This window comes from Diceros bicornis, chromosome 13, assembly GCF_020826845.1.
Source record: "Diceros bicornis minor isolate mBicDic1 chromosome 13, mDicBic1.mat.cur, whole genome shotgun sequence".
Classification (NCBI taxonomy): Eukaryota; Metazoa; Chordata; class Mammalia; order Perissodactyla; family Rhinocerotidae; genus Diceros; species Diceros bicornis.
The window spans coordinates 40899238-40916380 of NC_080752.1; the positions used below are offsets into that span (position 1 = coordinate 40899238).

At 37.2% G+C, this 17143-nt stretch overlaps 1 protein-coding gene across 10 annotated transcripts in view; it reads left to right on the top strand.

Moving 5' to 3' along the window:
* SRRM1 (serine and arginine repetitive matrix 1) overlaps positions 1-17143 on the top strand; it is a 31597-nt gene that overhangs the window by 5870 nt on the left and 8584 nt on the right. For 3 of the 10 annotated variants that reach the window (XM_058553244.1, XM_058553253.1, XM_058553254.1), the window contains 10 exons: positions 9-179; positions 780-895; positions 2172-2375; positions 2850-3044; positions 3331-3450; positions 5303-5577; positions 10601-10681; positions 11206-11292; positions 13316-13460; positions 13846-13887. In XM_058553244.1, coding sequence (XP_058409227.1) covers positions 9-179; positions 780-895; positions 2172-2375; positions 2850-3044; positions 3331-3450; positions 5303-5577; positions 10601-10681; positions 11206-11292; positions 13316-13460; positions 13846-13887 — 1436 coding nt within the window. The remainder of the gene's footprint in view (positions 1-8; positions 180-779; positions 896-2171; positions 2376-2849; positions 3045-3330; positions 3451-5302; positions 5578-10600; positions 10682-11205; positions 11293-13315; positions 13461-13845; positions 13888-17143) is intronic. The other 7 variants (XM_058553245.1, XM_058553247.1, XM_058553248.1 and 4 more) reach the window with 7 other exon arrangements.

Below are 17143 nucleotides of genomic sequence, written 5' to 3' on the forward strand. Positions count from 1 at the left end.
TTTTGCAGAATCCAGACTCCAAAATGATGCAAATCAACCTGACTGGGTTTTTGAATGGAAAAAATGCTAGAGAATTTATGGGAGAACTGTGGCCCCTGCTGTTAAGTGCACAAGAAAACATCGCTGGAATCCCTTCTGCTTTCCTAGAACTGAAGAAAGAAGAAATAAAACAGAGACAGGTAATAGCCTTTTCTTTTTTGTGGTGTTGATTTGAGATAGTGTTCAGACTGCTGAGACGCTTTAAATTTTACATGACCCACCTACAATCAGCATGTTGTTTGGCTTTGCTATAATCTATTTGAACATTTAGTTTTCTCCACTCCTTCCCCCGCAACCCAGATATTGAGTTTAGAATGTCATTTTCCCAGAGTCCGGTAATTTGGTAGTTGTTTGTTTTGTTTTTTAATATATTAAGTGCGTCTAGCTTAAAAGAAAATAGTACTTTAATAACAGTGTAACAGGTAAGCACAAGCTCTTCGTATAGGCTATACGTGTTAAATCATAAAAGAATACGATGACTGTGAAAATGATTTTTTTTAAGTAAACTTGAAAACAGCTGTTCTCTTTAGTTCAGCTGTTAGAGATTAATTTTCAGCAAGTATTTATTCAGTACCAGTCTTAATATGTGCCTCCAGTATGGATGAAGAAAGAACAGTCTTGTTGAAAAACAGAGGCTGATGAAATGACGGAGGTTAGAGCACTGGTGTCTATCAGATGTGCACAGTCTTTAGTTTGCTTGTTGATCTCACATGCTTACTCTGAAAACCTGATCTCTGCAGATTGAACAAGAAAAGTTGGCATCTATGAAAAAGCAAGATGAAGACAAAGATAAGAGGGATAAGGAAGAAAAAGAAAGCAGCAGAGAAAAACGGGAGAGATCTCGAAGCCCAAGAAGGTACAGTACATACAATGGATGCATACCTAATGTTTTACAAATACTTTAGGTATTAAGGTGTTCTATGTTTAGAAGTTACAGAGTTAAAAAGGAAGCTATTCAGGGAATTTCTTCCCTCATACAGTTTTCATGGTGAGCTATAGTGTGCCTCTGGACTAAAATATTTCATCTTTTTTTGAGACAGACCATTTGACTGTAATAAATCTCTAAAATCTTGATGAATTGTTCAACTCTTAATTCCTAAATCAAAATCTAGACTTGTCTTCCATGTTGTTTTAGTTTAAATACAGTATTTAATTAGAGTTGTTATTTTAATGTACTCCATCTCTTTTTTCTTTCTACTTCCTTTTTATTAGAAATCTGTACCCATTAGCCATTCATATTATACTTACCTAATTCCCTGTTCTGCTTTTCTCAGATGGTTGTACTGAACCCAGAACAGATCATTTATTTGTTTTCTTCCTTCCAATGAGACTATGGTTAGGTTCCTATTTTTAAATCCACGACTGAGCTTCTACTGTATTTGTGGTGAAAGGTGAGAATTCCATTAGGCTTTTCATTTTTAGGATTCTGGTAATTTCTTTGTCCCTTTTTAAAACACGTTTGATATTATAACCTACTTATCAGGGAAGCAGTACTATTTCTAGAGTTAAACACAAGTCATAGGTGTAACTATCTGACTATTGATGAACCGGGTCTACTGTTTTATTTCAAGTTAGGGAAACTACTATTGAAAAGGAAAAGGGGCTTCTCTTCCGAAAAAGCTATCTTATGTGAGTTTTATATAATTTTTTGTCTTCTGAAAAGCATATTGCTTTAATTGTATTAGTCATTTTTCTGTAATACCTAGACTCTACCTGATGAACTCTGTGGTGGGATCTGTCTGCATCTAAACTCTGTTTTGTTGGGTTTGATTTATTATTAGAGAATATTGCTTTACTTTTATGTGTCCTCTGCCTCTGAAAAGTTGGTCTTTGGTCTCCTCATCTCTGGAAATGATTAAGAACCTAAATCTAGAGTCTCAGGTCAATGCTTTTCCTCTGTTATAACTGGTACACCGGAGAATGTTGCTATCCTTCGTTGGTTTGCCTTTCTCGTTTTCTCTTGGCCCTTTCTCTATTAAGTAAACGTGATAGGATATCTTATTTCCATAGGGACCTTCTCAGATATAAGCAATAATGGTGTAGTTAAGAAGATTAATCCTCGAATCTCCCTTTGACCTTCTCCCCCAATTCACATTATTCAAAAACCTGAAAAAAAATTGCTTTCATCCTAGACGCAAATCCAGATCTCCTTCCCCTAGAAGACGATCTTCCCCTGTCAGGAGAGAGAGAAAGCGCAGTCATTCTCGATCTCCCCGTCACAGAACCAAGAGCCGGAGTCCTTCCCCTGCTCCAGAAAAGAAGGAAAAAACTCCAGAGCTCCCAGAACCATCAGTGAAAGTAAAAGAACCTTCAGTACAAGAGGCCACTTCTACTAGGCAAGTACATAAAAATTCATTTATAAATATCAGAGTTTTAGGCTGGTATTCAGTGACTACAAATATGATACCTCTGAGTTAAAAACATAAAATTACTTGATTCTTTTCCTTTTAGATTTTTTAAATTAGTTTGTTGAAAAGAAATTCAAATTGTGTAGGAGAGTATAAATAAAATGCCCCAAAGGTAACCACTGCTATCTGTTGGTTGTGTTGTTTCATATATTTTATATACTGTAACTTGCTTTTTTCCCAACATTGTAGACAACTGCACTTTAAAAAAAATATATGTGGTTAGAATTATTAGTTGCTCACTGGATTTCACTGACGTGTATATATATATATCTTTTGGAGCTAGGGAGAAGTCTTCATGGATTTTGAAAACTTGTTAAAAAAAGACATAGCTTGATTACATCATTGTATTATGATTTAGGAGTCTGAGTAGAGAGGGGAAAAATAAGCTTTTTCTTACCACAGTGACATCCTGAAAGTTCCCAAGCCTGAACCTGTACCAGAGCCTAAAGAACCTTCTCCAGAGAAAAATTCCAAAAAAGAAAAGGAAAAAGAGAAGACCCGACCAAGATCTCGGTCTCGTACCAAATCAAGATCCCGGACACGTTCTCGCTCTCCTTCTCATACTCGACCTAGGCGGCGCCATAGATCTCGATCAAGGTGAGTTGTAGCTTTAAGGTCTGCATAGATCTTAGGTTTTATGTACTACTCTTCTAGGCAGAATTAGGTAAATGATTTCAAAGCAGTGGAAAACATTTAGTACAAATGTTATTCTGTGGATTTACAAAGAGAATTTGAGGATACTTTCTGTGTAGCATAAAAATCTCTACATAAATGTAAAACTATATCTCTTGACAGCCTTTTTTAAATGGTAGCTATGTCAAGGAATTCATTCCTTGTTCCTGATTTATTCAGGTCCTAATTCTGTTTGTGTTTGTTATGGCAGATCATACTCACCTAGAAGGCGGCCAAGCCCAAGAAGGCGACCATCTCCTCGAAGAAGAACTCCACCAAGACGAATGCCTCCTCCACCAAGGCATAGAAGGAGTAGATCTCCAGTGAGACGGTGAGAGTTTTCTTTTTTCTTTTTAATTTGGAAGTGTCGGGTGTATGAAAGTGCATCATATGTTTGTTTTAGGCTAATCTTTAAGTTAGTGTCTCCTGAAAGAAAGAACTCATGAGTAGTAGTAGATAATGTCTTCTAAAGAGCCTGTCTCCTTTGAGGTGTAATGCTGTTATTTGTGCAGTGAAAAACAATGTTAGTCCCATGTTGGAAACTAAAAAACAAGAAATTTACCATCTTGTCAGTAACTTTGTGTTAACTTTTACCCTTTCAGACCCCACCAAGAAATTCTACTAAGTAGGGGAATCGGCCACCTTCCCTCTTCCTTTGGCTTTTAATTACCACTGGCTTCTGAAAAGTAGATGACTACAGAGCCAGTAAGCTGCTTTTACCAGTGTTAGAATAATCCATTTGCATTATACTTTTTTTTAATGTATTTTTTTCTCATTATAGAAGTAATGAGTGCTTAGTATGAACAACTCAAACAAATAACAAATTGAAAATTACCTGTAATCCTGTTCCATAGATAGAGCCATTATTAGCAGTTTACTGTCTAGTTATTTTTTAAGACTAGGCATAAAAGTAACCCTGTCAATACCAATGTTCTTTTTTTAAAATCATTTTAAAAATGAGCATAAGGTAAAATGTTTGGATCTAGCACTTTTAACGGAAAGATTGTTGCTAAATCTGCCCAAAGTAGAGTCCTGGTGCACTCATAGCAGAGTTTTGTGTTGTCTTGACCATGTGTTCCACCTGTTTGAGGAGGACCTGTAATGATTGTGCTTCAGATTATGCTTAGGACAGAATTTTTTGTTTAAGTCTTTAAAGGTTTTTTCAGGGAACCAAATCAGCTTGGGAATAAAGAGGGGAAACAATAAGCTCCATAATTTTTTTGGTTTGTGTCTGCAGTCTAATGTTTTTCAGAGTCCCATATTTTTTAAAAAGATATTGTTTTCCTTTGGTGAGGGGTTCTCAAAGTATATTGAACCATTTTTATAACTACTAAAAATTATGGAATTGATGTTACTACTGACAAACAAAACTAATGATGTAAATGGTTAGTCAGTTTAGGCATCACACTTTTCTAAAATTGATTATTTCTCCTTAGGAGAAAAGTAATGCTGGTGCTTTGTAGTACAAGATTAGTGGAAACAGCTATTTCTTATATTGGAGTTTTGCAAACAGTGTGTTTTAATTGTGCTTACTGAGCCATTTAGCAGTCAAAATATTTTGCAGGTTGTGTAAGATTCCCTTTCAGCCAGTTTTTATCTCACACTTAAGGTAGGGTTTCTTTTTTTCAGGTTCTCAGGAATTCTTCTGCCAAAGGTGAATTCTGCAGGTACACATAATTGCAACAGAACTTACCACAAATTTTGCCGCAGAATTCGAGAGGCCCCTGCTTCTAAGTTTATGTAGCTAAATGAATTCCTAATCTGGCACGTCTTTTTTTTAAAAAAAGCAACCTAAAGGTTGCTTGACATTGTGTTATTAAATGGAAAATACATTGCCACCCAAATTTTGTATGCAAACTCCAAAACGTTGATAATCATTCCTAAGGAAGAAAGAGATTGGTTAGTTATTGTATTATAGCACTCGACATTTTATAACTGGAAAGACAACTCAGACAGAAGCGTTTATCAGAATAAGTTATTTATTTATGTTTAGTCTCAGAACTAGCTGTTTCCTGTCCTAGGTTATGATTTTGTTTCCCATTTTTTTTTTTAAACTCATTTAACGTGCTTAGCTACATAAACTCAAAAGTTGGATAAAAATAGCTGTATTTTTGTGTAAACTATACATATCTGTACATACTTTTAAGTATGCAGTTAATGAATATGAATACTTTATTCCACAGAAGAAGGCGTTCATCAGCATCCCTGTCTGGGAGTAGCTCATCATCCTCTTCATCTCGTTCCCGGTCACCGCCAAAGAAGCCTCCTAAGAGGACGTCCAGCCCCCCTCGAAAAACTCGTAGGTTATCTCCTTCAGCAAGTCCTCCGAGGCGAAGGCATAGGCCATCACCTCCAGCAACTCCACCGCCAAAAACTCGTCATTCCCCAACACCCCAGCAGTCAAACCGTACAAGAAAAAGTCGCGTTTCTGTCTCTCCAGGGAGAACTTCAGGTAAAGGTAAAAATCAAACACATAAAAACAATATGTTCGTTCTTGTTTCTTTTGGTAATGAAGTGCCTAGTCATTTGTTACCCCTCCCCTCCCGCCCTTTAAAGTATGAAGTAGCTGGGTAATGTTGGTATGTGATGTTCTTTGTAAATTGGCTTAGAGGCTCACCTTTTCTTTCCTGCTTTAAGTTCTTGGGGTTTGTTGAAATAGAGTTTACATGTAAAAATGTTTTGTTTTTGGCAATGCCCTCTGGCACTGAGTAGGTGGAGAAAAATCACCAGCTGTGCGCTGTTTGAGTTGGGGTAACTTATTGCAGTTTGTGTTGTCATGATAAGGGATCATTTTATTACTATGAGACCAGTTTACTTTTTTTCCCTTGAAGATCTTTTTGTTTGATGTCTTGAGGACTTCATGTTCTGTTTTAATTCTTTCTTGACTGCATTGTGCTCCCTAGGGAAGAACATGGTGTCCTCTTAGAAGCTGATTTGTTTTTTTAATTTAGGCTCTAGGCAGCGTTCTTCTGAGTGTTGTCCTTGCTTTATTCTGCTGATAGATTTGAGGAATTTATGATCTGTGATCTTTCCAGGCAAGTAGAATGCTGTGTTAGTCTGAGTGAAGGTTGTGGTCAGTTGGGATTTGTTCCTTTAGCATTAGATACACATGGAGGAAAAGCTATAGGAGCCATTTGCATCAGGCTTCTCCTGCTTAAGGCTGGAATGATAAAGACAGCCTGAAAGATGAGTAGTGGGGGAGTGGGAGGATCTTAAAAGCTGCTATAGTAATTGGATTTTAAGGAGCAATCTGTAGGTTAGTATAGACGGGGGTTGCTTTGATCACATTTAAATATTTATGTTAGAAACAAAGAAAATGGGGATAGGCAAAATTTTGACTATTTTAATGAACTTGATGAGATCAGGACTTCTACTCAGCACCCTGCTGCTTTGTCCCCCCTGTACCCCTACAACTTTGCAATGTGGTGATGTCTAGAAAGGCAAATTTGCTTTAGTTTTTTTGAACTTTTGTTATAGTGAGGTATAGAAAAGCTATCAGAGTGAAAGGGAGATTGGCAGATAATGGTAATCTGTAAAGAGTAATGTATAGATTATTTTCTGAATTTTAACAGGTTAACTTGGTGATATATAATTAAAAAAATTATGTGGTCGTTTTTGTTGCATTGACTTTTTAGCTCTAGTCAGACAGCTGGATAAGAATAGAGAAACCTTTAGGTTTTACAGGTTCAGACTTAATTTTATGGGAGGGGGCCTTAGAATCACTTATTTTCATAACCTCATGTTCCACAGTACTTTTTTTTTTGGTTTTTTTTTGCCATCTTGTAAAGGCTTTATCTCTACTTCATCATTGTCTCCATATTACTTTTTGTTCAAAGTTGGGAAGATTTCAGTCCGACCATAGTTTGCAGTCACCGTGTCCAAGTCTGATGCCCATTGTCCTGATGTATTTTTCCTTTTCCTGTGAAGTGTTTGCATTCTTTCCTTTGTCTAGAGCCAAAAAACTCTCTAGTAAAAAAATATTATAAATGTTCCCACCTGTTGCTTTGCAAAAACACATTGTTATGCTTTTTCTGTTTACATCATTTATCCAAAGGGTGACAAAAGTACCTGAACAGAAGGACAGAATCCTTGTTAAAATAGGTTGATCATTAAGAACTATTAGCTACCTTCTCTGCACAGGTACCAACCTCTTGTGTTTTGATACATTGTCAGGGGAGCGGGCCTCTACTTTCCAGAAACAAGTCACAGTGAATATGTACATTGGAGAGAAATAAATCGTGGTCCAAGACAAAGGACTAGTTATATTCCTATGGATTCTGGGGCAGGTCTTCCATGTTTAACCAAAGGAAGGCACTTGAGGGCAGTGTGGTCAGAGGCTGCCTGTGTCTACTGAAGCTGAAGAGTTATAACTACTTGGAAATAACTTTCTATAGTAAAAAGATCCCGGCCTTCTATGATGAAATTTCAGAGCTAGAAAAGACTTTAGAGATTGTCATCAAGAGACAGGTTCTCCGGTTAAGTGATTTGGTCAAGGTCAACCAGGCAGGACTTTAATCTGGGTTCTTATTCCCAGTTGAAAAATGTATGCTTTATCCAACTTTCCTACCCCACAATGCCTGTTTTGATTGCTGGAGGAAGGAGATGGAGGACAGGGTGAAATTCTTTCGCTTCTGTACGTGGTAGTATGATTTCAGAAATTCCTTTTTTGCAGTCTCCATGTCTAGTAAGAGCAGTGACATCATTGAAAGGTCAGATTTTACTTTTGCATTGCATGTAGTAGTCACCAATCAGGGCTTTAAGGTTCTGCTGTTGATAGTGGGCAAATGGAATGGGAGGGAAGCAGAAAAAGTATTTTGGAGAATTTAGAGGTAAATTATTTGTAGTACAATATATATTCTCATCTGAAAGGGTCTTTGGGAAGGATTTTGTAATGAGTGCACTTCAGTTAAATTGGCCTTATCTTAGTACATAAAATAGTGCTTTGAAATAATAGGATATTTAATGAATTGTCTTTATGGAGGATCTATATCTATGGTGGTAATTTTGAGTTTAGATCAACTTAGCCTATAAATTATGCTCTATAGACATTTAATGATTATTTTCCTAATTCTGGTCACAGAGTGATTTATCTTTACAAGTGATCTTTTGGGCAAGACTAGAAGATTAATAATTAATGGAACTGTTGAAGTACGTTTAAAATTCTGGTTTTTCAGTTGACTTAGATTTCTAACTTTATGCTAGAATGATTTTGCCCTTTGAATACTAAAAATAAAAACATTAGCATAACATGGGCCAGCCCCATGGCTTAGCGGTTAAGTGCGCGCGCTCCGCTGCTGGCGGCCCGGGTTCGGATCCCGGGCGCGCACAGACGCACCGCTTCTCCGGCCGTGCTGAGGCTGCGTCCCACATACAGCAACTAGAAGGATGTGCAACTATGACATACAACTATTTACTGGGGCTTTGGGGAAAAAAAAATGAATAAATAAAAAAGAAAGTCTTCTCTTAAAAAAAAAATTAGAACAAAGTAAACTGTATAAAATCTCATCTAGACAAACAAACTTGATGAAATATTAACATTATTTGTAATATTAATAGTGCTATAATGCATTCAGTCATGTTAAACTAGAGTAGGGGTATATAATGGATACTTGTCTAATGGTATGAGCATATTAGCAATAAATAAAGACTATTTTAACTAAGCCATTAATGACATTGAATCAGGATAAAACTCCAAATGTGTATTTCCATGGGAAAAAATATAAATAGTTATAGTCCAATTGTATTATTTACTAAGAGGCCTTTGCCAGCAATCTTGTAAATATAACCACATTTTTAGCATTTGCTAGGGGAAAATGCATTCTGACATCCAACAAGCAGCTTCCAAATACATTTTGGAACCCAGTTCTCTAAGGTGGTAATTTAGACCTATGGATTTATAGATAACTGGATGCCTATATAATATCTTTTCAAGAATTGAAGGTTAAGTGACGCTTAAAAATGGAGAATACTCACCAGAAAAGTAGCCTCAAATCCTTAAAAATTTAAAAGCAGTGCTATTTCATTTCTTTGTGTTTGTTAAAATACAAGTTTTAAATGCACTTTTGCTACCATATTTCATGATAACTAATTAGGTGTTAACCGTACTGTATCCAGTCCAGTGATTTGTCCAAAAGGCTCTTTAGGTAGAATCATTAATAAAAAGCTGGTCATTTTAGAAGTATAGTGGTGAGTTCTTCAGTTTGACTACTTTAGCACAGAGGAGATTGCTGTTTTAGATGGCTAGCTCTCTAAGTTACTACCCCTTAGAATAAGCCTTTACAGAATTCTGAATGTGCAGGTCTGTTAAATGAAATGTATCTACATTCTGGGTCGAACATCCCATGGTAATTGCTTTAGTCAAACAAAACAGGTGTAAGGTTCCTGAGGGGATCATTTTGTCCTCAAGTTTAGTTTTTAGAGGGATAGTCTCAAATGATGTTTCAGGTTAGTCTATAGTGAGATTAATGGTTATATCTGTAAATATTTTTGATTTTAGTTGAAGCAATGGTTAAACATTAATTGTTGGAAATTAAGGCCTGTGCCCTAGAAAAAGTGTCTTGGGTTCAGATCCTAGTTCACTTAAATTATCTATGTGACTTTGGTTGAAGTTACTTTCTAAGCCTCAGATTTCTCCTCTCTTTCTAAAATAGGGAGAGTGATACTAGCAACAGTACTTAATAATACAGCAAGCGCACAAAAGGTAGTTGCCATAATAATTTTCCATGCAAGTGGGAAAAGATTAGTTGGATAATTCATAAGGTACCCACAGCTCTCCTACTACCTTAGTTATATCTCAGAGTTGTTTCTTTTTTTTTCTTTTTTAAAGCTTTGGAAAGACTCGTCCAGCCTTAGTATTCTTTTTACCGTTGTGAAGGTCTGCTTTTTTATAGGTAGTTTAAATCCCTCATGGCTGTGGTGAAGGAAGGTTATGCTCTACATAAAGAGCCTTCAGCTTCTTGGGTGGCTAATTCATTTCACTTCTCCAGACGAAATATCTGTCTCTGGGAAAGTTTCATCAGATCTTATTTCTTAATCATTTATCATCTTTATTACTTTTCTGTACCTACCTACAGTGGGTGCTTGAAAGCTCTTAATGCTGATGTGGCCTCTGTAGTTGAGTGTGTGTTTTAGATTGTGGGGTGGGTGGCACACAGAGGTTTACTTTATTGAGCTGAATGTTTACATAGCATAAAGCTTGTTCTACTCAGAAACAGCAGCTCCCAATTTCTCTTAACTGTTGTTTCTCTTGGGAGAATCTTAAGATTCGAAAGTCAAATAGAACTTTTTAGGATTTTCACCAAACATTTAAAATTTCTTGCTTACGCTTCAGGTAATGTTTAGATAATGACAATAAAGTCTTATAGGACTTTTTAAATTATCAATAAATTCTTAATGAGAAAAGTCACACCTATTTTTTTACTATTAAGAAAATATCTTGTTGTGTAGCTTTGGTGGGTTTTTTTTTTCCTTATTGTTTTTAGTGACAAAACATAAAGGTACTGAGAAAAGAGAGTCTCCTTCACCAGCACCCAAGCCTAGAAAAGTGGAGTTATCTGAATCAGGTAAGTTTTTTTTGTTTTTTGTTTTGTTTTTTAAGCTGAATTAAATTTATTGCACATTTGGTCATCCCCTGTTGGTTAAAGATTAATTATAGGATATGGCTTAGTGGTTAGCAGCAAGGATTCTGAAGTCAAATCAACCTCGTTTGAATCCCCAGCTTCACTAGTTAACCACTTTTTGTTTAATTACTTAGTTTATCTGAGCCTTGTTTCTTTCATCTCTGAAATGTGGATAACAGTACCATTCTTTAGGTTCTTGATGATTAACTGAGTAATGTTTATAAAGTGCTTGGCATCCAGCCTGACCTATAGCAGATGCCTAAATAAGTTTCTTTTGATTGATTACATTTGGTGAAGATAGTTAAATTGGCATTTTCAGCTCCTCCTCCTTTGTAAAAAATACACTAGTAGTTGTATTGCTTGACCCAACCAGATAAAGGTTTAAGAAACCATTTTTCAGTTCAAATATGTTACATTTTCTGTATGCATAACTAAAGGAACGCTTTCTAAATGCATCCATCTTTCAGAAGAAGATAAAGGTGGCAAAATGGCTGCAGCAGATTCTGTGCAGCAGAGACGCCAGTACAGACGACAGAACCAGCAGTCTTCATCTGGTATGGACACTGATGAAAGTTTTTTCGATCTGCATTTCCTAATAAAAAATACTTACAATAATAAATATCCATGAGAGTAGTGAGTGTGCTTAGGAGAAATACGTTTGTGCCTACAGAGAAATCTGTTAGGAGGAAGTGTTAACTTTCTGGGTTTTGGTTTTAAGTCCTTTCTTAAAACTTAATTTTCTTTTAAATTGTGAAAACAGTATTAAATCTTGAGTACAACAGTAAAACAAAACAAGGGTATAAAATTGAAAAAGTATAATTCTTTTCCCAGCCCCAGTCTTAACTCCTGAAAGCTTTTATTCAGAAATTTTCTGTGCATGTATAAGCATCTGTGGTTTAAGAAGTAAAATAGGGCCGGCCCCGTGGCTTACTGGTTAAGTGCGTGCGCTCCGCTGCTGGCAGCCCAGGTTCAGATCCCAGCGTGCACCGACACACTGCTTCTCCGGCCATGCTGAAGCTGTATCCCACATACAGCAACTAGAAGGATGTACAACTACGACATACAACTATCTACGGGGGCTTTGGGGGAAAAAAGGAGGAGGATTGGCAATAGATGTTAGCTCAGAGCCGGTCTTCCTCAGCAAAAAGAGGATTGGCCTGGATGTTAGCTCAGGGCTGATCTTCCTCACAAAAAAGAAGAAGAAGAAGAAGAAAAATAAAACCACGTGGACAAGCTCAAACTGTAGATTATGTTGCCTGGCTTTTTAACTTACCTAGACATTTTTCCCCGTTCTTATGAGAGGATCTACCTCTTTTTTTTTTTTTTTTTTTAACTAACTGCAGCATTTTTTTTAATATTATTTGATTTTTGTGTGTGTGTGTGAGGAAGATTGGCCCTGAGCTAACATCTGCCAATCCTCCTCTTTTTGCTGAGGAAGACTGGCCCTGGGCTAACATCCATGCCCATCTTCCTCCACTTTATATGGGACGCTGCCACAGCATGGCCTGACAAGTGGTGCATCGGTGCGCGCCCGGGATCCGAACCCAGGCCGCCAGCAGCAGAGCGCATGCACTTAACCACTATGCCACGGGACTGGCCCCTGCAGCATTTTTTTTATTGTAATAATACACTATAATTATCGAGCCAGTCACCTATTTGGACATTTAGGTGGTTTCTAGTTTTTTTGTGTGTATTTATGTAAGTATATCTGTAAAATAATAATTAGAGGTAGAATTTCTGAATTAAAGAGTATGTGCATAGAAACCTGGTTCTTAAACCAGATGTTCTGATTTTATTAGCTCAGTTGATATTTGTGACTTAGTGTAGGCACTGCCTTTGCTGTTCATTTATAAAATGGAAACCAAAGTGTTCCACAGTGGCACTAAGTCAGTTAAAAGCTGTACAGCTTTTACAGTGCGTTGAAGACGAGGTTAATCATGGAAAGGTTTAAAAATACTTATAGGTCTTGGGCATTTTTTGGTACTTGGAACTTTGTTTTAAATTTAAGTTTTGATATTTGGGAATAGTGGTTAGTTATTTTAAGTTAAGGAAACCATGTTCAAACAATTGGAGTTTTTCTCTTTGCAGTCCTGGATATTGCTACTGGGCCTGTAGGAAATGTCACACACATTTTTTTGTTTGTTTGATAAATGCGGGGGATATGGAAGTAAGTTACTCAAATCCTGATAAGACTTTCAGTAGCTTTAACAGTGATTAGAGTAGCAAGAATCAAGTAATTACTTGAGATGCTTTTTAAGCTTTAGTTACTTACTTGGAAAATCACTAGATTCTTAAGAAACACTTGTGTCTTGTTGGATTGTACTGTGGAAATGATTTGTAAAACTTAAATAAATACACATCATCATCATTATTATTGTATAGTTATGCTTGGATTTCAAGTCACTGAGCGTATATTGATATTGCCTTTGTTCAGAACAGTTGGCTTGTATACGTGCTTGCTTACATTAGTGAATTTGACTTGCTAATTTGGATACTCCATCTGCTTAGAATCAAGATGTGGACAGACTCTTTTAAGCACAGACCTAATGTAATTTTTTGTTTATTGTGTAAATATAGATTCTGGCTCCTCCTCTTCCTCAGAAGATGAGCGACCCAAGAGGTCCCATGTGAAGAACGGTGAGGTAGGCAGGCGGCGGAGACATTCCCCTTCCCGGAGTGCCTCTCCATCACCTCGAAAGCGCCAGAAAGAGACCTCCCCTCGGTAATGTTTTTTCTTCAATAGTCTTCACTGATGTTCTGTAGTTGTGATGAAACTTTATAACTTAAGGGATGGGCAATGAGCTTATTTTAGAATTTGGTTAACTCCTTCACTTCAAAGACATACAGAAGGAGGTGGTCAGATTTTGTTTTGGGGGAGTTTGCTTTGCTTTGGTGGTTATTACTGTTTAATGAGAACTTAGTAAGTTTTGTACCACCATGTCACATGTGCGTGACTAGAAGAATAGACCATTTAAATCATAGCATTAACTACTGAACATCTTTGAACCTTTAAAAATAAATATCTCCATTCGTGATACTTGACTCCATTGAAGTAAATAATTTGGTGAATGGAATTCTTGACATTTGTTTTTCTCCACTGCTCTCAGGATGCAGATGGGAAAGCGATGGCAATCGCCAATGAATAAAAGGTTGGTTAGACACTGCTTTGTAAATTAGGGTTACATGTCAAAGTTTTAGTGACTTAATTTACTGTTTAGGTAACCTTATCTCATTCCTAGGTGTACAATCGGTATGGTTGTGGAGAAGTTCCTCAGTTGTTTTGATTGAATTATATGTATTGACACATCAAATTAATGATCGAGTTGTATGCAGTGTTGATTTTATTTTATTTATTTATTTTTAATTTATTTATTTTTAATTTATTTAGTGTGTTTGTGTGTGTGTGTGTGTGTGTGAGAAAGACTGGCCCTGAGCTAACATCCATGCCTACCTTCCTCCACTTTATATGGGACGCCAGCACAGCATGGCCTGACAAGCAGTGCCTCAGTGCACGCCCGGGATCCGAACCCTGGGCCGCCAGCAGCGGAGCTCGTGCGCTTAACTACTATGCCACGGGACCGGCCCCCGCAGTGTTGATTTTAGAGTGTCGTTTGAACTTAGATTTTTGTGCAGTTATAGTATCTGGATATTTTCCAAGAGATAGGATAATGATAGCTCCTTAGATTTAGGAACAGGACTGTGGTGACTTCAGGGAAGAAAAGAAAAATGGTGAAGAGACTTTAAAAAGATTAAAAAATGAATGTAAGGCTTTGGCCCTGTTGAGTGTTTCCTGTAGTAGGAAGGTAGGTTGCATATCTTTATTGAACCTTTTTGATCATCAGTGTCTGTGTGACCATAAAACCGTAATGTTTTAGAGCCAGATCATACGTAGAAATCTCTTAATTCAGGCCTCGCTCAAAAGTGAGAGAAAACAGAGGCCCAAAAGTAGTAAAGTGAGTTTCTTACGTTGCAAAGTGACAAAGCCAGATCTTAAACCTGTGCCGTTGAGATTATACCATCTTCACTAGTCTCCTGCTTTTTAATTTAGCTGCCACTAAATTTCTAAGTATTTATGCTTCCTGAAACTATCACACTGTCCTCTTTATAGCTCACTTTTTGAAGCTGTGTTGTTTTAGGTAGTCTCATTAATAAGAGTGTTTTCTTGGAAAGGCTTTTTGTAACCAGTCAGCAGTGTTTGTGGTGGAGCAAAGCAGTGTATTTGCGCTGTGGTAGTAACTATTACTTGAGGGTAAAAAATAAAAACCTATATAAATTTAGATGCTTAAGTATTCTATTCCCAGCTATAATTACCCCTGTCTTCTGTAAAACTGCTAGTACAGCAGCTAAAAAATTGCTTTACAAAATCAGGTTTGTGGTAAGATTTCTTCCCCCATTTTGAAACTACATTCTATATTGGAAAGAGATTTCTCACAACAGTGAAATCAGCACTAATGTTCATTACCCTGCTCCAGGGTGTTTTTGTTCTGTTTCCCCTCATTAAAAAGGTACTTAAGTCATACTAGTAGCCTCAAGTTTAATGATGTTAAAATTGCCATCAGGTGTTTAGAGTTTAGCGCTAGAGAAAGAATTATTTGGAATCATGTTTCAGTATTTATCGTATTTGAAGAAGGGAAATACAGCCTGGTTTTGAATATTTTATATGTAAAGTTTAAACACTGAAAAACATAACATTTTCCATGTTTTTAAACACTTGTATTTGGATAGTGAACACTCCTTTTTAACTTAAAGCGTATGAGGTATATTGATCACATTTAGTGTAAAAAGATAGTTGTGGTATCTGTAACTTCTTCTCTTCACTTACCAGGGTGGCTAGTGAAGTGAGATTGTTCTGAAGAGGTCACTGCAGAGATAGCAGGCTGGCTCCTCCTGATAAGACTTGTCTCTTCTCACATACTTGAGGGCTAAGAGCTCCATTGAGGCTTATTGAAACCGTGGTTCTCACGTAATTTAGAGGGAAAACTTCCCTATTCAACAATTTCTACACACATTTGAAGGCTTGGCTTGGCATTAGTAACTAAAGGGCCCCGTGGCTTAGCGGTTAAGTGCACGCGCTCCGCTGCTGGCGAGCCGGGTTCGGATCCCGGGCGCGCACCCACGCACCGCTTCTCCAGCCATGCTGAGGCCGCGTCCCACATACAGCAACTAGAAGGATGTGCAGCTATGACGTACAACTATCTACTGGGGCTTTGGGGGAATAAATAAGTAAAATTATAGAGTAACTAAAAAATGCCTGGTTTTTTTTTTTTTTTTTTTTTTTTTTAACCCCTGAAATGTGTGCCTTATCACCTCAGGTAAGAAACTCTGTAGCCTTCAGGTCATAGTTTGGTTATCGTTTTATTTATTCTTATTCTCTTTTTGGTTATTTTCTCACGGAGAAACACAGGACTTTGAAGATGAAGATCATCACTGAAAGGACCCTTTTAGTTACTCTAAGCCTTTCATTTTACAAGTGAAACTGAGGCACAAAAGAAATATCTCAGGTCATTAGTGTATCACAATAGATTCTAATCTGAGTCCAATTCTTTAGTGAGATTTTTTTTTTTTTTTTTTTTTTTTTGGTGAGGAAGATAAGCCCTGAGCTAACATCCATGGCACTCCTCCTCTTTTTGCTGAGGAAGACTGGCCCTGAGCTAACATCTATTGCCAATCCTCCTCCTTTTTTCCCCTTTTTCTTCCCAAAGCCCCAGTAGATAGTTATACGTCATGGTTGCACATCCTTCTAGTTGCTGCATGTGGGACGCGGCCTCAGCATGGCCGGAGAAGCAGTGCGTCGGTGCGCGCCCAGGAATCTGAGCCCAGGAATCTGAACCCCGGGCCACCAGTAGCGGAGCGCACGCACTTAACTGCTAAGCAGCCGGGCTGGCCCCTAATGAGAATTTCTGATTAAAGTTTTGCAAACTGAAATTGGGAGAACATTTTTTAAAGAGAAGCCATATAATCAGCAGTAATAGCCTCTTATACTGTGATACCTACTGATAACATGTTGGGAGTTCTGTTTATCACCTGATCCTCAAAGTTTGAGTATAAATCTTTGTTTTTCTTCTTTGTAAGTCAAAACTCAAATATCTTTTCCCATTTGAAATCTTCATCACCTGTTGAAACAATACTGTAGTCATCCTGTTTTTCCAGGTCCCATAATTCTAAGATTAACCTTACTAGTAAAGTGGCTTCTCCTTTACTGTCCTTTCTTGTCACTGATAGTTTGGTGTCTATATTTCCTTCATTCGAAGCTTATCTTGATATATTGCCTCTTGTAGTTTATATTTTAAATCTGTTCAAAGTGAAGTCTTAGTCTCTATAAGGCATAAACAAATTTAAATCGAAAATTAAATGTAATAATGAGTTTCAGAATTTTCTGTTCTGTTGACAGAGCTCTCCTTAGTT